A 19,315-nucleotide genomic window follows, 5' to 3' on the forward strand; every position below is an offset into this window, starting at 1 on the left:
TTGCCACTTCAGATAGCTGTGAAATTAGGTGATTAACTAGTTGGTACCTAACCTTCTAATTTCTGTATAAGTCTAATTACATGAAATAGAAGTGGGGGTTTTGATTTTTTACTTTGCTTTTCTGTTTAGAGTATCATTGAAACTACTGTATTGTAAATGACGGAAAATAATTGCATATGTTAAAAAATAAACTGTATTAAAAAAAAAGAAACTGCACTTAAGGTAATAGTTGAATTATAGGTTGATGCATCTCTGCTCACGTGGACAGAGCGGCTGAACGTCCCTAATGGCTTCAGTAATAAAACTCTATAAAAAGGAAAAAAAATAAAATAAAACTTAAATGTGCTATGTTACTGCTATCTACTTCTAGTTTATTATAGATGTTTGAGATAAGAACTTTAATAACAGTTATCTCTTCCCAATTCTAACATAACAGGATGCAACAGCAATGCTAGAGGGGATATGAACTCCAAAACAGGACCTTATTTTTACACATTCAGAAACAACAGGTGTCTTCAGAGACAACAGTAGCTTAATAAGCTCCTAGGCTTTTTAAGAAGCTGAGGCTGAGTCATTTGAGGCAGGAAAAAAATAACAACTTTTAAAATGCTCAATTTTCATTAAATGTCATGCTTCTGAACATTTATTGGGATTATGCTTAATATGAAGACCTGTATGTTCTCACAATGCATTTTTTAATGGTAAGTCTTTTAAATGCAGCACCAGAAAAAGTAAACTAACTAATACAGCAACACACTTTTTCCTGACACAATGCAACTAGCATTATGGTTATTTTTTTTTTCTAACAATAAATTAAGTCAAATTATTACCTTAAGTCCAAATAAAAAATTATCATGAAAGTCAAAACATGACTACACATGTATAAAGGAAACAGATATGTAACTTTTACCTATCCAGCCTCAGAGAATTATACTACTGCTCCAGATTTAAAATTGTAATCAAGAAACTAGTTCTGGGAAGAAGAAATGACTACCCAACCAATATACAACCATAGACAAAAGTCTTTTAAAAAGAAAGGATTTCACTTTTTATACCCAATGTTCTGTGATGAAGGGCTGGGGAAAGTTCTCAGAGGAAAGATAACAGAAAATTTTAAGATTTAGCTGCACTTAGCTAAGGAAATCAACAAAAACATTTTTTAAAAGTACATCAGTCAGGGGCGCCCAGGTGGCTCAGTAAGTTAAGCGTCTGGCTTCGGCTCAGGTCATGATGTCACGGTTCGTGGGTTCGAGCCCAGCATTGGGCTCTGTGCTGACAGCTAGCTCAGACCCTGGAGCCTGCTTCAGATTCTGGATCTCCCTCTCTCTCTGACCCTCCCCTGCTCGCACTGTCTCTCTCTCTCTCAAAAAAAAAACAAAAAAACAAAAAAACAAACAAACAAACAAAAAAAACCCCATAAAACAAAATCAGGGAAAAAGTACATCAAAGGACAAGTTGGATACTGCTAGGCAATTGCAGAACATATCCAAAGGAGGGTTGGCATTCCAGAATACTGTTACATTTCCACCAGCTAGTTTATCACACTGATTTAATTTGGAAAGATCAAATACTATGGATTTGTATGTATGTATGTATTCTGGAAATACAATGGATTCCGGGAAGTTGGTATCTTATGACAACACTATTCAAGACTTTCAAACTCACTGCAACAGCAAGACAAAACTTTTAATGATGTTAACATCAGCAATTCAATTAGAATCTACTGAAGGGCTTAAAGAGAACCATAGTCTAATGCCACAACTATAGAAGTAGATCTACTATAAATTCAGACATATTTCCCAGGCTTTCGAATGAGCCTCTCCCAAAGGCTTCTGAATAAATTCTGAAATGATAACAGAATTTGTGTGCTGAGATGTGGTGGTCACTATGTCCCATTGCTACTGAGAATGACCAAAATGGAAAGCTAAATAAATAAATAAAAATATCATTGCAAAGGCTATCAATCAAAAATGGTTAATAAAAATAGAAAGGTGCAGAATATTTATAAAACTATATATATGATATTCTCATATATTTTATATATGTCTCAAAGGGAATAAATGAAAGCCTGTAACCTAATCTTATAAATGGTATACCATAAGAGACAAACACTGAGAACAAACTGAGGACTGATGGGGGGGGTTGAGGGTGGAGGAGAGGGGAAAATGGGTGATGGGCATGGAGGAGGGCACTTGGGATGAGCACTGGGTGTTATATGGAAACCAACTTGACAATAAACTATATTAAATTTTTTAAAATGGTATTATCTGATGATACAACCAATTTGGCTTTTTAAGGGATTATCTTACTGCATGGAAATTTACATTTGTCCCAATATACAAATCAATTTTACTGGAACCTCTGTATCACAACCTTCATTCATATCCTAGTAAGGTAACAAATATATTTGTGATTCATTCTTTACCTGAGTATCATGTTTTAAATGGTAACAAATCAAAGATAACTAACAAACATCAATGAATGGAACAATCTGTTTTTCCCTGGAGATAAGAAAACCATCTCAGAAATAATCAGTCTCAAGAAGGTGGCCTATTTCTGCACGGACTGATCTGAGAATGAAAGAAGGAACTGTGCATAGCTGGCCCAGCCTCGTTCTCACTGACAAGGCGGCACATCCCCAGTGCATTCACTGCTAGGTGAATATCATATATACAGTTTTACATGCTAGGACATACCTGATTACATCCCCAGTGCATTCACAATTTCTGTTCATGTATATGGGAAGGCCCTTAATTCATTAGGGGAAGTATTAGAAAGCTAAGAAGGCCACAAATGCAAGCCACATTGTTCAACTTAGGTTAAACTGGAAAAAAAAGAGAAAATAGTCTGCTTCTCTCTGTTGGTTTTGAATTGAAAAGAAGAAGGGTGACCTGGTGCTGCATGCCTGATATCCCAGTGAGGCTGCAAAAGCCGAAGTCTTCCAGAACTATTCTTCTTCGCTCTGGTCTCTACAACAATCTCTGACAACAGGAACATGATTCTGGAAACATTATTTTGCTTAAGATAACAGCTCTCAGGACAGGAAATGAGTCTACCATGGCCGATATCTGGTAGAGTAAAAACCTCAGAATATGTGGGAATTTTCATTTCTTTGGAGTTCAACTTAATTGAGAATTCCATTTATTTAGATCATAACCAATAAAGAACAAGGATCTTTAATATTTTGCTAAGGATCTGATAAGAGATGACTTATACAAATACAGAATTTTTATAGTATTAGTGACAGTTTGTTTGGAGTATCTATATTCTACCACTTGGACTTAACATATAATCTCTGGTGAACTCTATGGCACAATATAACTGGGTATAATTTATGATAGGAAAGAGAATAGGAAGTGTTTATTTTTAACTTAGGGTACAGAGGGGTCTTGGAGATAAAATATTTGATGTACTATTCTTACAAATTTCAGACCATTCAGAGGGCAAAGAGTAAATTAGCCCCTAGTGTCACAGAAGGATACACAGTGGAGAAGTGGCTAGGGGTGTAGTTTTTGATGGACTCACTTTGAGCTCTCTCTTCCCACCCACCCTGCCCCCAGAACAGCCACATTCCTGGGTGACCATAAATTTAATAATAAAGCCCAAAAGGGAAAAAGAAAAGAAAGTATAGGTAGGTCTGTCTCCTCTGCTAGGTTTCTCTCTTTGACCAGGTCACTAAAAGTTCCAATTAATCACTGATGCTCACATCACATCCCTTTTTATCCTCCCCTTAATTTCATTCCCTCTTAAAGCTTCAATTACTACTAACACAAAAAACTTACAAATTATCCTATTATATGCTCTCACAGTGCTACATATCTCTTATTTGGAGCACTTATTACAGCTGAAATGTCACATTTATTTGTATAAGTAATGTTTTTTCTCTCACAATACTAAAAACTTCATGGAGGCTTGAGCCATATCTCTCTGATTATTACCTGCTCTTTCCAGCAGTTAGCACTGTATGTCCAGGACATAAGTGATCCTCGAGTAAAACTTGAATAAATGAAATGTATGTATGTGGGGTTGTGTGTACACACACACACACACACACACACACACACACACACACACACACAATATAGGGAGGAACACCATTCCCATGGCTTCGTGTTTTCAAATGGAAAAATGCACTTCTATTAAACAAACTCTCCTTCACTAGGACATTTCATTCCCTCTTAAAGGGAATTACCGAGATCAGGAAAGAGCAAGGTGCATGCTTGACATAAATAACCCCTTCTAGGTGCTTTCTCTTGGATCTGCCTACCAACAGAGAAGGTGCTTTCTATTCTGCTTTCATTCATATCGTTAAGTGATCTGTCCTCACTATGGAGATGTGTAGTCGTCCTAAAATTACTGGATGACTTCAAAACTACTTTGGGGTAAATTTTTATGATGCTGCTTATCTAAGCCTCACCAATAATATTTTTACCAACATGTCTTATTCCTATATTTACTCCTCACTTTGTTTCCTTTTCTGAATTAGTAAAGAAGTTTCATTTACCCTCATTGAAATATCATCAACACACATTCAAATACTCATACTCTTATAAGCAGCTAAGTGTTTGTTTAGTCTCTCTTTGAACCCATCCAGGACAGAAAACTGCCTAACCCTTGAGCTACAACCTATTCCCTTCTAATTGCTCTTTGGAGGCATACAAAACAAATCTACACTATATTTCTTATAACAACCCTTTCAAAATCATTTGTAGAAGTGGTTAAGTACTGTGCTATTTATTCATTCAACTGACATTTACTGTGCAAGTATTATGTGCCAGTATTGTGGCTAGGAAGTCAGAAGAAAATGTAAACAAAAAGATCCAATCCCTACCTTTGTGGGTATACGTTCTAGAGTAAAACATTAAAAAAAGTAAATAGATTATCTATTCGATTAAGAGCTATGATGGAAGCAAACAAGGGTGGGAAACTACACTACCTGGGAGAGGACACAGCCAGAAAAGCTGCTCTGGGGAAGTGACATTAAACTGAGACTTTAGGGATCAGAAAGAGAGAAGAATATTCCAAGCAAAAGAGAGAGCATGCATAGAGGACTCTAACACAAAAGAGTCTGGGCGCTTCAGCAACTGAAAGAAAATCATGGCTCCAATATAAAAGAGAATGGCATAAGATGAGGCTTAAGAGATAAACAGAGCCCAGGTAACTCAGTCAGTAGAGTGTCCAGCTCCTGGTTTCGGCTTGGGTCAGGATCTCAGGGTTGTGGGATCCTGTGCACTGAGATGAAGCCTCAGATTCTCCCCCACTCTTGTGCTCTCTCTCTTCCCCACTCATGTGCTCTATCAAAAATTTAAAAAATAAAGATAATAAGGCAAGGCAGGATTTCACTGACCATTTTAAGAGGTTTGGATTTTATTTAATGTTGCACCAAAACTCCTCTTCTTCAAGTTAAATCCCTACATCCTTCTGTTTTTCATGATACCACTTTGATCCCTCTCATTACATTGGTCATCTTTTCCACATAGTATAAATAGTCTAACACATTTAAAAGCAATGCTTAGGGATGCCTGGATGGCTTAAGCGCCTGACTCTTGGTTTTGACTCAGGTCATGATCCCAGGATCGTAGAATCAAGCCCTGCATCAGGCTCTGCACTAGGCATGGAGCCTGCTTGGAACTCTTTCTCTTTCTCTCTCTCCCACTGCCCCTCCTCTGCATTTCCAAGTATGTGTGCATACCCTCTAGATAGACAGATAGATAATAGATTAGACAGATAAACAGAATGATAAAATGCTTAAGACCAATCCTAGTTCTCCAAAGTAAAGTCCAGTAAACAGTAGAGAGTAACTACCATCTCATCTTAAATACTATGCTTTAATCAATGGTCTCAGATTGAATGAACTTTTTACTGACAATTATATCACAACACTGATTGGTTACAGAGCCTGCTATGGTACTAAAACCCCCAAGTCTTTAACACCTGCTATTCAACAGCCAAACCTTTTGCCCTGATCATGCCCCTCCTGAAATCTACTTATCAATAAGCCCATGGGTGGTAACCTATTCATAGATTCTTTCTTCAAGATTCAAGACCCACATACTGCCAACCAAGCCTGACTTTCTTACTGATATTGGTTTGATCGATAACGCTTAGTGCCAGTAAAAGATGGGTCAACATGGTAAGGGAAAGAATTTCACATCACAAACCAGAGCCAAACAATGAGAAAGAATGAAATCCTGCCATTTGCACCAATGTGGATGGAACTGGAAGGTATTATGCTATGTCAAGTCAGAGAAAGACAGATATCATGTTTTCACTCATATGTGGAACCTGAGAAACTTTACCAAAAATGGTTACAAACAGAGAGGGAGGAAGACAAATGATAAGAGACTCTTAAACACAGAGAACAAACTGAGAGTTAATGGGGAGGAGGCAGGGGAGGGGAGAAATGGGTGATGGCCACTGAGGAGAAAACTTGTTGGGATGAGTACTGGGTGTTGTATGTAAATGATGAATCATGGGAATCTACCCCAAAAACCAAGAGCACACTGTACACACTGTATGTGAGCCAACTTGACAATAAATTATATTTAAAAAAGAAAAAGATGGGAGGGGAGGGGACGGGAGGGAAGGGGAATGGAGAGGAGAAAGACAAGTCAGCCAAAACCATCCAACTTCTGGATCCCTCCTGGATTTATATAATCTAAACTTAGGCATTATGTTACTCTACTATAAAGTGACATTATAACAAGGTTAACCATCATCCCTGAAACTGAGAAACTGAGAAATCTCAGTTTCTCCCCTCCTTACCTCCACATATCCCCTCAACCACAAAACCAATACTTCTATCTTGTCACTCTTCCAGTTCATGCCACTACAATCTTATCTAGATGACTGGAACAACTGGATAAAACGATTTTGGAAGATCCTTCATGCTCTGGCCTTTACTCAGCTCTCTGGCCTCATCTTTAAATTTGGTACCTTCTGTTCCCCCACTATGTAGCCCTGTGATATTCAACTACTTTGTTCTGTGATTACATCATGTTTCATACATTTCCTTCTATCTAAAACCTCTCTCCTCCCTCTAATTATCCCCTTCCCCCTTCATTCTAACATTCACTCATCAGGTCTCAACACAGATACTACTTCCTCCAGAAAGCCTTCCCTGACCCCTACCCAACTAGTCTGAGGTTGTCTTTCTGGAGGCCGTATTTTCTCCTTCCACTCTTGCAGATGAGAGTAATGTCCTTCTCAGTTCGATAGATGAGGCAGATGAAGTTTACAGAGCTCCCTTCCTCTCCACCATCTTGGCTCCTCCTCCCTACCCAACTGGTCTGAATGACAGATTCTTCCTCCCTTCCTGGGAGCTCCCCAAGTATCTGTACTTCACCTCAGTTCTTGAGTTTTATTGTCATTTACTGGTTGGTATCCTTCACAAGACCATAAGCTCTCAGATATCCAGGAAAAGCCTGTTGTGTTCACTACTATAAAGCAATTAGCACAGTCATCAGAAATATAATAGATAACCAAAACGTATTTGTTAGGAGTGAAGGCAAGAAAGAGTATGTGTGTACAAATGCACATAGGTGAATAAATAGAAGACAAAAGATTTTTGGAGAGTGAGAAAGCCCTGTCTTATACACTTAAAATAATTTTATAAAGGCTTAACATTTGCCAGATTTAATTTGCAATATTACAAATAAAATTCTATCTTAAACAGATATTTACTTAATTTACGTTTTATTATATGTAATCCATAAGTTACTGATGCATCATTTAAATGTGTATAAAAAATACTGGACCACTCTTCTTTAGAACAGTAATAAGGTGATACATTGCAGATCCAAAGTACTAAAGTGACAAAATTCTACTCAATCATTCATCCAAAGCAGTCAATATCCCAGAAAGAACAAAACTGCTTGAGCCCTCATCTACACACAGGTCACTGATGCCCAATGACAAGTAAAAACTGTTTGCCTTGGGACCAATACAACAATCCAGTTTCAATAAGTAGAAAATAATTTGATACTTACTCACACAATACCACATATTTTTCAAGAGAGTCAATCAGTAGTTTGCTATCTCCTTGATGAAAGTGCAGAGCAGGGAGAACGACGTCATCCTTTAGACAGAATACCAAATACGACCAGCCCATACCCTCTTTGTTTTGCTTGATTGATTTCAGGTCTGTCAAACTGAACAGGAATGACCATTTGCTTTTCCCATTTCTATGACTTGGAGCATCTTAAAAACAAGAAAGTGGGGCAAAATATTTTTGTTCACCTTTTTAAAAGGTACTGACAGTGCTCTTCATGACTACCTTACAGATATTTGCTGAACCTAGGGAATGACTATAGCATTCATATTATAGGCTTCTACCTGTATTAGAAATGTCAACATATATTTTCTTAAAAGAATAATTTTTTTAAATAATTATCTTACTTGCAGACAGACTGAAAAAAATGTTATCCCTATTTAAAGTATAAGCTTTGTCCAAAAATGACGACGGCTTTGGAAGCAGGTGGGCTGGACTCAGACTGCAGCTTTACCGTACTACTAACAAAACGATCTGGGGCAAATAATTCTCTCTGAGCCTTAGTTTTCATCTGTAAAATGGAGATAATTATACTTACCTCCCAATGTTTTTCTAAGAATTAAAAGAGATAATCTTGTCAACTAACTACTGTCATGCCAATTATATAGCAAATACTCAATAAATGTTAATCTTTTCCACTGTACCCTCCCCCCCCAAATACAAATGGCATGATGCTCTTGGAGTCATTGAAAACAAAACAAAAACATCTTTACTTCCTCACTTCCTTTTGCAATTACTTTTACGAGACTATACTGACTGAAGGTAAGTACACTGGTACAAAAAAATAACAGATATTTTATTTGCAAAAACCCAAAAAGCAGTGGAGAATGGAGGACAAAAATGTAAGTTGTCAGTGCTTCAAAGAGAATGAATACAGTGCATGCTCCAGCAGCATATACACTGAAATTGGAACAATACAGAGAAGATTAGGACGGCCTCTGCACAGGGATGACACACAAACACGTGAAGCGTTCAACATTTTCAAAAAAGAGAAAGTGAATATATTCAACCTTCTTACTACACTACATCAACGTTCTACTAAATTAAGACCTCAGTTCAACCCAAACTATAGTAATGTAAAATAAAGCATTTTCTGAGTGTGTGGGCTATTTACAGAAGCTTAAAATCCTAAGTTTGTGAACAATGCAATAACAAGCAGCTTAATAAATACCTAAATAAAAATTCAAAGAACAAAAGGGGAAAATGTTTCCTACTACTACTTAAAATTTTTATCCAAAAATGCCATTTTGACCTATTTTAACTCCAACATCAATATGACATGTCTCTGAAATTCTAAAACACCATTTCTCAAATGTTATTTCCCAAGATGTATTGCACTATCCTGTTATTCAAGATGTTAATTAATTCAATCCCACACTATCAACTGTGAAAACATAAAACTGGATAGAAGATATGTGCTTACAGAACTTGATCAAACAGTAGATCAGTGTTCACCTGCACATATGTCACCTTCCTATACAGTCAGGAACACCATAGCTCCACTACCTCCACCAAGATCTCCTAAACTGACACAAAGAAATCTACATCTCACAGAACCTCTACCTACAAAGACTACAGGCACCATCACTTTTTCACGAACACTTAAACAAGTATCATTTGAAAGGAAGTCCAGAATGGCTAAGTAACTTAATTACACAATGACCTGCCTAGGTTCCATACCAGTTCAGATTGTGAACTCACATCCAAGGCCGGTACTACGTTAAGTACCATGTGCCCATTTGACTATTGTACATCCTATTCACAAAATTTATACCACAGAGCTCATAATATCACAATAAGCTAATACAAATGGGGGAACAATTCTAAATTCCAGCATCTTCCCAAATCATTTACACATGAATGTGTCTGGACTACCTAGGAAGGATACATATTACTAGGTTATTTACAAAGACCAAAAATACTTTCAAAGCAATGAAAAACTAGATATAGATAATTTTTTAAATTAAATTCTTGTTACACAAAAAGAATTAATCTAAATTAATGCCATAAAAATAATATATATTAATACATGCAAGCTATATGAATTATTAGGAGTTTGTGCATATGCAAAAGTAAAATTTTTACATAGACTTTCCCACATTAGTGGAAAAAACACATCACATATGAAATATGAAATATAAATAGAAAATGCCTCAAACATTTCCTCACTTGAAGCTCTGATAAACAATGGAAGAAACATGAGAACAAGAACTTTATTTTATTCACAGTTATTTCCCAATGCCTAGAGGAGTGACTAGCACATAGCAGGTGCTCAAAGATGCATTGAATGAATGAATAATCTAGTACCAAGTCAACATAAAAGAACACTCAAGTTTAGTCTACCACCAACAGCTAACAAGAAACAAAAATGGTTGCAAAGGAAAACTAATAAATCCAAGAGTTAACTCAAAATTTCCTTCCTGCTCTTAAAGAAAGGTAAATAAAACTAATTAGTTCTGATGAACAATGTAATCAACATACCTCCAACACAATGACATGGGAAAACTGACGATAATGGCAGAAGAGTAAAACTAAAATAGTTCAACAAATCCCTATATATCTTGAATGGAATCAACACCAAGAACACGAAGGATGTTTTATGTGGACAGATGTACAGAACATGATGGAGTCTGTTGTTCTGGGAAACACATTTTCAAAACATTTGTTTTGGTATACAAAAATACAGACTTGGCAATAGAAATTCTTTAAGAAATATAAAGAAAGTTAAGTCCCTGATAGTCAATTTTTAAAATGTTTTGTTCCAAACTCCCTTGTCATACAAAAAAGTAAAAGTAAAAAAAAAATGAAAATTATAATAAAATTTTATTAGAAAAAGGTTTTAAAAGTATAAAAACGTTTCATAATGGCATAAATTTGAATTTTGAAACATCAACCTTAAATAATATCTCCTTTAGGAAGAAGTTTTGATGAACTATAATTGGATGAAATCATCTGGAGGAGGAAGGGGTGGGACGGGACAGATGCACTGGACTTCCTAATTCCTGGCTGGCACGTGCTGGTGTACGCATACTGGATCATACTAGGTTCAGTATTATTTCTTACTGCTACATACAATCACAATAGTTTTCAAACACTGAGAAAAAATAAAATATCTCCTTAACTTTTAATAACTGCTAAATAAAGACTCTTTACTTGATAAGTCACGGTGCATGGCCAAGCCACACGAGCAGTATTTTGCTAAACTATGTAGCTACACACAGGTTCTCAATTCTGCACATTAAAATCAACGGGAGGACATTTGAAAAACAGATGCCCAGGCTCCAGCAGGATGAAATACAGGCATTAGTATTTTTTTAAAAAGCCTAACTTCCCTAGGTGATTTCAATGTCAGTCAAAGTTGAAAATTACTACTCTTGTTTATTGTCAGATTATGCTTTTCTCATACATGCAACACTTCTTTCATTTATGAAAATTTACTCTTTTGTTTATGAAAACTCACTCTGTTTTTCATTCCCATAGCCTGTCATTTTCAAGGATTCAACAATATTAGGGAACAATAAATCAAAAAAGATCAATTCACATAAATTCTGAAGACCTCATTAGAGCAGTTAAAAATCACATCACATGCCAAATATACTAAAATCCTATGGTCTTATCTTAATATTTAGTATTGTTCTGGTGAGAATCTTCTCTTTCAGTAGAAAGAGAATGCCAAAAAGAAAAAAAAAAAAACCAGCAAAACACCAACAGTAAGCTGACTGTAATTCACCAAAGGCTTGCATATTACTATTAACTTCTTAATTACCACTGTTTCCATGAAATGATATAGTACACAGGATAACTACTTTATATGAGAATAATCCCCCAGGCCATAGATGAAAATCAATTTCATTAAATAACAATGCTATATAAATGTAGAGTATGTATTTTGGCCAGCTTTTCTGAGTCTGGCAAAAGTGGATAAATCCTAAATTCAGACCAAATTCAGATAAAATGTCTCTAAGCTATAAAACACAAATTAATCACTAGGGGAAAAACACTTTAACTCTGTACAAGTATTTACTACTTTTAAAAGAATAACAAATAGGCTGGCTATATCATAGATGGGCTACCTAAATCATATTTAGGGTAGTAAATGTTCTGTCAGGCTGTTAGCCTGGCTTTTTTTGTTATCTGTATGTAGATAATCATCACATAGCAACATAAATTTAAATATATACATGTAATGTATAAAGGACAATAGTCACTCAACATATATAAATAGGAGACTGTAATGAGCTGTGATGATCTCAGTAAGCACTGAAATTAGAACAGTACATTTTAGTGGTATATACTCTATCTCCCCCTGGTGTTTTAGGATGAAATAACAGGGCTTTTTTTTTTTTTTCTTCTAGAAAAATGTGCGTAAGAGACACCTAAAGCAATTTTTTGTGTTTCAATTTTGTGCCATGAGTAATTACGAAACTGAACAAGTATTTTAACGCCTTTCCTTTATAAAATCACAACCAATGAAATGAAAAAATAAAGACAGAATATAGTTAAAATATGAGAATTATACATACTAAAGAATTTTCTTTGTATTTTTGTTTATATTATATTGTAGCAAATTAGTTTAAGATTTCAAAAGACTTAATTCATACCTCCATTGGTATATTGTTTCTTTTTAAACGGGACCGTATTGACCATGTCCCACTCTGCTTCATAACTGTTCAGATGTTCTGATCCCCGATAAACTTTTTCCTTTGGGGGCTGTGTCCATTCTACAACTGAACTGGAGTCCTAAAAAAAAAAAAAAAAAAGTATAACATATAAAATATTTAGGAACTAAAACTAGAATTTAAATTCAATTACAATTATTTTCTCAGCTTCTACATAAACTAAAACTATAGGTTGTGGCAGACATCACTGGTAGGAAAATTGACCACTGGTTCCTATTCTTTTTTCTCTCCTGCTTATCTTTACCTGCCACCCACCTCATCCACCCCCAAAAACAAGAAAAAAAAAAGAAAAGCCTATCCAGACTCCCTTGTAGTTAGGAATGCCAATGAAATAAAAGCAGAGGTCAACTGCAGGGCTTCTGGAAATTCTTTTGCTTTCCTAATAAAAGCCTCATCCCTTTTCCCCTTTTTCCTGCTTTGAATATAGTAGCCATGATGCCTAAAACTATGGCAGCCATCTTATGACCATAAAAGAAAAAAGAGGAGAATCACTCCAAACCTCTAGATTTGCAGTTAAGCCACCACTGGTTGCTATTTCTCAATTAAAATTAGTTAAAAGCTACAAATAAGGAATCTACATGTACGGTTCTGTAGAACTTAACATTTTAAAAGAGGATAAAACCAAAAGTCTGAAATTCAATATTAATAATTTAAATTAAAAATTTAATTTCTATACAATAAAAAATAGCAAACATACCAGGACTGAATGAAAATGTTTCCAAAATATATGGCAGACAAAAGAAAAACATGTAGAATTCAAAAACACCTACCAAGTTATTTAGAAGTTGGCAATATCGAAACAGAAAAATATGCAGACGGTAGGAACAAGCAAGTCAAAGAAGAAATATGAAGCAACAAGCATACAGGAAGATGTCTAACTTCAGAAACAATCGAAGAAAAGCACGTAAAGATGAACTTCAATTTTTTGCCCCATTCAAGTAAAAAATAAAAATATGAAAGACAGCATAAAGACATGGTGTCTCACACTGTTATTGACCATGCTAATTAGTACTGACTCCAAAAGAGCAATATAGCCATATTTATTCAAACTATGCATGTGTCACCAAAATAATTCTCTTTACATCTTCCACTCTAGAGAAATACTGATGTATACAAAGAGGCATATGCAAGAATTTTTACTGCAGCATTGTTTGTAAAAATGAAAAACAGAATATCCTATTATCCATCGGTGAAGGAATGAAAAAACAAACTAGGGAGTAGCCAAGGAAATACTATGCCACAGTTTATAAACTAATATATGTTAATATTTACTGTTAAATAATAGCAAATAAAACAAAGTAGTTGCAAAACAATGCAGTATAACTACATGCAGCATATGCAATTAGCAACACAGAAAGAAACCTAGGTCTAGATAGATAATGAAATGTAAGCAGACAAAAGTCTGGAATGATATACACTAAACAGGGACAGATGAGCGACAGGATTCTAGCCAAGCAGGACTTCCATTTCTACCATTCGAATATTTTTACAAGAATGTATTCATGTACTTCTAGTGTAATTCTTTTTAAAATGGGTAAAAGCAAAATTTGTAGGAACAGAAAAATATTATAAAGGCACAAGAAAAATTAAGAAACAGAAACAAACTGAAAGAGAGGAAAACTGAATGAATGAAATGAAAATGGGGAAAGCTAAAAACATCTACAGAACAGAACCCCACCAGCACAAAGGTTTGGAATTAGCAGATCAAATACTTTTGGAAATTAAGATAGAGGTCAAACTAAAAAGAGGACTAACAAAAGTTCAGAAGGCTGTTTATTCATTAAAGAAAGTAAAACACATTATCTCTGGATTAAGAGAAACCAACCACACTGAATGAAGGGGTAACACACTGAAAACAAGAATTAATTCAAAGTTCATTTATACAATGAATTGGTGACATTCCCAGATTTCTTCCTCCACTCAATTCCCAGAACACAGGCACCCAAGCTTACTGTCCCGGGCAGGAATCTGCAGGAATTTCAGGCAAATGACTAGCCCAAGAGAAAGGTTCTAGTTTTAATATTAGAGATTCCCCAAAGAATTACCAAGCCTACCTATACCTACAGAATATAATTAATCACTTTTTTTGTCTGTCAAATCTAAGCACCACACCACAAAGATTACCAAACATCAAAGGCAAGTGTCTACACAAAAGACAGAGTCCTAATGAAACAAGGGGAGGAAAAGCCAATTAAAAGTAGATTACATAGAGTGAAAAAAACAAATCCTTAGGAATAAGGAAAAATATATCCACAAAGAACAGGATGCTATTTTTAAAAAGGACTGGAAAAGGAGTACTTAAACAAGATGCCCTAGAAACTAAAAATAACGCAAAAGTTAAAAAGGCAATAGAAGAACTAAAAGATAAAATTAAAGAAACATTCTACAAAACAGTACACACACACACACACAGAATTAAAAATAGGAAAGAAAGGATTAAAACACTAGAAGACCAGTCCAGGTCTAAAGAGTTCCAGAAAGAAAAAAACAGAAACTGAAGAGGAAGAGAAAAAAATCATCACTGAAATAAATCAACATTTCCTAAGAACTAAAAGATACAAGTTTCTATATTAAAAGAGCCCATGAAGTGCCAAAAACAATGAATATAAAGGACCACAAGGACACACTGTGAGGACATCTAAAATAATAAGAACAAAGAGGCAAACATAAAAGCTTCTAAAATGAAAAAAACATACAATGGATCAGAAGTTAGAATGTATTAGACTTAACATTAATAAAGGAAACTTAAAAACCTAAGACAATAATTTCTTTTCAAACTGTAAATCTATGCCAGCCAACCTATCAATGCAGAATATGGATAGCAGGGCACCTAGGTGGCTCAGTTGGTGAAGCATCAGACTTCAGCTCAGGTAATAATCTCACAGTTTGTGGGTTCAAGCCCTGTATTGGGCTCTGTGCTGACAGCACAGATATTGCTTCTGATATTCTCCCTGTCTCTCTGCCCCTCTCCCGCTCTTTTTTTTTTTTTAACATTTACTTATTTTTGAGAAACAGAGAAAGAGCACGAGCATGGGAGGGACAAAGAGAGGGGAAGACACAAAATCCGAAGCAGACTCCATCCTCGCTGAGCTGTCAGCACAGAGCCTGGTGTGGGCCTCGAACCCACGAGCAGTGAGATCATGACCTTAGTCGAAGTTGGACACGAAACCGACTGAGCCAGCCAGGCACCCTCTGCTCTTTCTCTTAAAAATAAAACATTTTTAAAAAGGGGGCGGGGGGGATTGAAATGTCTAAAAAAATAAAATAAAATTTTTTGTTCTTATGCACCCTTTTTCTCAGAAGCACTAGAGCTTCATGAAAACAAAGGAATAAACCAAAATAGAAGACAGCATGAGATGTAAGATTTGGGGATAAAAACATGGGGAGGAATCCTCAGGACAACTGCTGCACAGCCAACCAAAAGGGCAACCAGGTCAGAATGAGCCTGTAAGAAGGCTCTGGAGGAAAGGTCTCTAAAAGATGAAATCTGAATCTGTTTAAATATTCTAAGAAATGAGAAATGAGACCGAGTTTCAAAGGGGGATTTGGAGATAAAATAGAAATTTCCACCTTCCAAAGTGAGAAGTCAACACATGATACAAATGGTATATATGCAGTTATCATATAACCCGACAATTACACTCTTAAGGTTTTTTTAAATGTTTACTTAAGAGAGAGAGAAAGACAGAGACAAGGAGACAGAGAGCGAGTGGATTTCAGACAGAAGGAGAGGCAAAGACAGAATCCCAAGCAGGCCCCATGCTCAGTGCAGAGCCCGACCCAAGGCTCAATCCCACGACTGAGATCGTGACCTGAGTGGAAATCAAGAATTGGATGCCTAATCAACTGAGCCACCCAGACGTCCCTCCACTCCGAGGTTTTTAAGAGAAGAATATATGTCCATACAAAAACTTGGATTTGAATGTTCACGTGACCATTATTTATATTAACCTAAAAAAGGGAGGAAAAAAAACAAATATCCATCTACTAATGAATAAACAAAATGCGGTACAGTCCCCCCGCCCCGTATCTGTGGTTTCCCTTCTCCACAGTTTGTTACCTACAGTCTGTTACACACAGTCAACAATGGTCCAGAAGCAGATGATCCTTCTTCTGACAAATTAACAGAAAGTCAACAGTAGCCTAACACTACTTCACAATGCCTACATCATTCACCTCACTTCATTTCATCATGTAGGCACTTGATTTTTTCACATCATCATAAGAAGTGTGAGGATGGTACAATCAAAATTTTGAGAGAGACCACATTCAGGTAACTTTTATTATAATATACTGTTATTGTTGTCATATTTTATTATTAGTTATTGGTGTTAATCTCATACTGTTCTAATTTATAAATTAAGCTTTACCATAAGTATGTATAGGAAAAAACAAAGTATGTACAGGGTTCAATATTATCTGTATTAATAGTATTCAAGCATCCACTATGGGTCTTAGAACATATCCCCCAGGGATGAGGGGGAATTACTGTATATCCATAAATACAATGTTGTTGAGCAGAAAGGAGGGAAGAAAGGCAGGAAGACAGGCAGGAAGGAAAGAAGGAAAGATGGACGGACAGATTGAGAGGTGCTATAACATGGATAAACCTTGAAAACATTATGCTAAGTTAAAGAAGTCACAAAAAGACACATACTGTACAATCCCATTTAGATGCAATGTCCACAATAGGCAAATTCTCAGAGATGAAAAGTAGATTAGTAGTTGCAAGTGGGAATGAGGGGTGTACTACTAAAAGATAGTTTCTTTTTTAGGAGTAATAAAAAGGTTCTAAAATTAGATATTGGTGATAGTGATACAACTCTGTAAATATACTAACACCACTGATTTGTAAACTTTAAAAGAGTAAATTTTATGGCATATGAATTACAGCTCAAAAAAGGTTATTTTAAAACAGCATTCTTCAGGGTGCCTAGGTGGCTCAGTCGAGTTAAGCATCCAAGTTCAGCTCAGGTCATGATCTCATGGTTTGAGTTCAAGCTGTGCATGAGGCTCTGTGCTGACAGCTCAGAGCCTGCAGCCTGCTTCAAATTCTGTGTCTCCCTCTCTGTCTGCCCCTTCTATGCTCACACTCTGTTTCTCTCTCTCAAAAATAAACATTAAAAATTTTGTTTTATTGACATTCCTTATATTGGAATAAATAACAAAAACATAAAAATAGCATTCCTTGGGCACCTGGGTGGCTCAGTCAGGTGAGCATCTAACTCTTGGCTTTGGCTCAGTTTGATTTCATTGTTTGTGAGTTCAAGTCCACATCGGGCTCTGCACTGACAGCACGGAACCTGCTTGGGATTCTCTCTCCCCCTCCCTCTGCCCCTCCTCTGATCGTGCTCGCTCACACTCTCTCTCTCTCAAAAATAAATAAATAACCTTAAAAAAAATTCTCAATGGCATTCCTTCCTTCAGTCACACACTTTCTTTCTTAAATACCTTTCCAGCATAGAGAATACTAGAAGAATCTAAAGCATCATCCAACGGTCTCCAGTCCACTATTACTTCAGCATCCTAGAAAAAGAAATTATGGACTACAGTTACTATTCAGCAATACCTTATACTCTTAGTTAATTCCCTCATCCTAAAATAAAACTTTTAAATCCTTAAGTATTAGTATTTTAAGTATGCAATATCATAAATAAACTATCTGATGTTATATAGATTTTTAAACTTATTCATCATAAAAAATTTGTATTACTGCAACTTTTACATAAGTTTTATAATAGTCCATGCCATTTTACTGGCTATCTAAAGCTACTTTTTTTCTGGGGTGCCCAGCTGGCTCAGTCAGTGGAGCACAGGACTCTTGATGTCAGGGTAGTGAGGTTGAGCCCCACATTGGGTGTAGAGATTACTTAAAATCTTTTAAAACATTTTTTAATAAAGTATTTTTTCTATCATTTTCATGTTACATTTATAACTGTTCAATTACATAATTTCACCTTACACATGAAATTCAAACTTATTGATAATGCCCCAATGATGAACATGGGCCATACACAATCATAAATAAAATCATTTACTAGAAACCCACCTTTTCTAACACACGTAATATCCCTGCAATCAAGCTGTCTTGATCATTGGTCTTTTCACAAGATGAGTGAATATAAACCCCTTCCTGTTCATATACAATCTGGAACAGCAAAAAGAACAATTAATCACACAGTGTTAAGTACTATTTCAACATTTGTTTTTAAAAAATCAGAGTATTTTCCTATAATGCCTAAAACTCATTTCTGATTATTTCATATATAAATGTATAGTTTAAAAAATACCATTCAGGCTTAAGAACACTTCAAACTAAGATAAAGTAGAAAGAAGTTTGCTTTGTTACGCATAGAAGTTTGTTGATTTAGTGATAACCACAATCTTGATCTTCTCCATAAACAAAGATGTCACACTAATTGTTATGCCTCTTAAGCGAATTCCACTTAAAATACATTTTTAAGAAACATTAAGGTACTGGGTTCAAACTGAAAACGACCTGAAAACACTCAATAAGAATAGATGAAATGCAAGGGTGAGGAGCCAAGATGGCGGAGAGGAAGGGAGCTCTGTAAACTTCCTCCGC

General features: G+C 35.8%; 1 protein-coding gene and 1 non-coding gene across 3 annotated transcripts in view; one reads left to right on the top strand and one right to left on the bottom strand.

Annotated features, from left to right (window-relative positions):
• The window catches only part of TBC1D15 (TBC1 domain family member 15), a 70,880-nt gene that overhangs the window by 28,204 nt on the left and 23,361 nt on the right, over window positions 1-19,315 (bottom strand). For both annotated transcript variants that reach the window (XM_029953839.1, XM_029953840.1), the window contains exons 2-5: window positions 18,779-18,877; window positions 18,181-18,255; window positions 12,652-12,790; window positions 7,989-8,199 (exon numbers count right to left, since the gene is read on the bottom strand). In XM_029953839.1, the coding sequence (XP_029809699.1) occupies window positions 7,989-8,199; window positions 12,652-12,790; window positions 18,181-18,255; window positions 18,779-18,877 (524 nt within the window). The remainder of the gene's footprint in view (window positions 1-7,988; window positions 8,200-12,651; window positions 12,791-18,180; window positions 18,256-18,778; window positions 18,878-19,315) is intronic.
• Window positions 8,931-9,033, top strand: LOC115305798. The gene has a single exon (XR_003914996.1). It is a non-coding gene; the product is annotated as a U6 spliceosomal RNA (small nuclear RNA).

The sequence above is a fragment of the Suricata suricatta genome, chromosome 10, assembly GCF_006229205.1.
Source record: "Suricata suricatta isolate VVHF042 chromosome 10, meerkat_22Aug2017_6uvM2_HiC, whole genome shotgun sequence".
Taxonomy (NCBI): Eukaryota; Metazoa; Chordata; class Mammalia; order Carnivora; family Herpestidae; genus Suricata; species Suricata suricatta.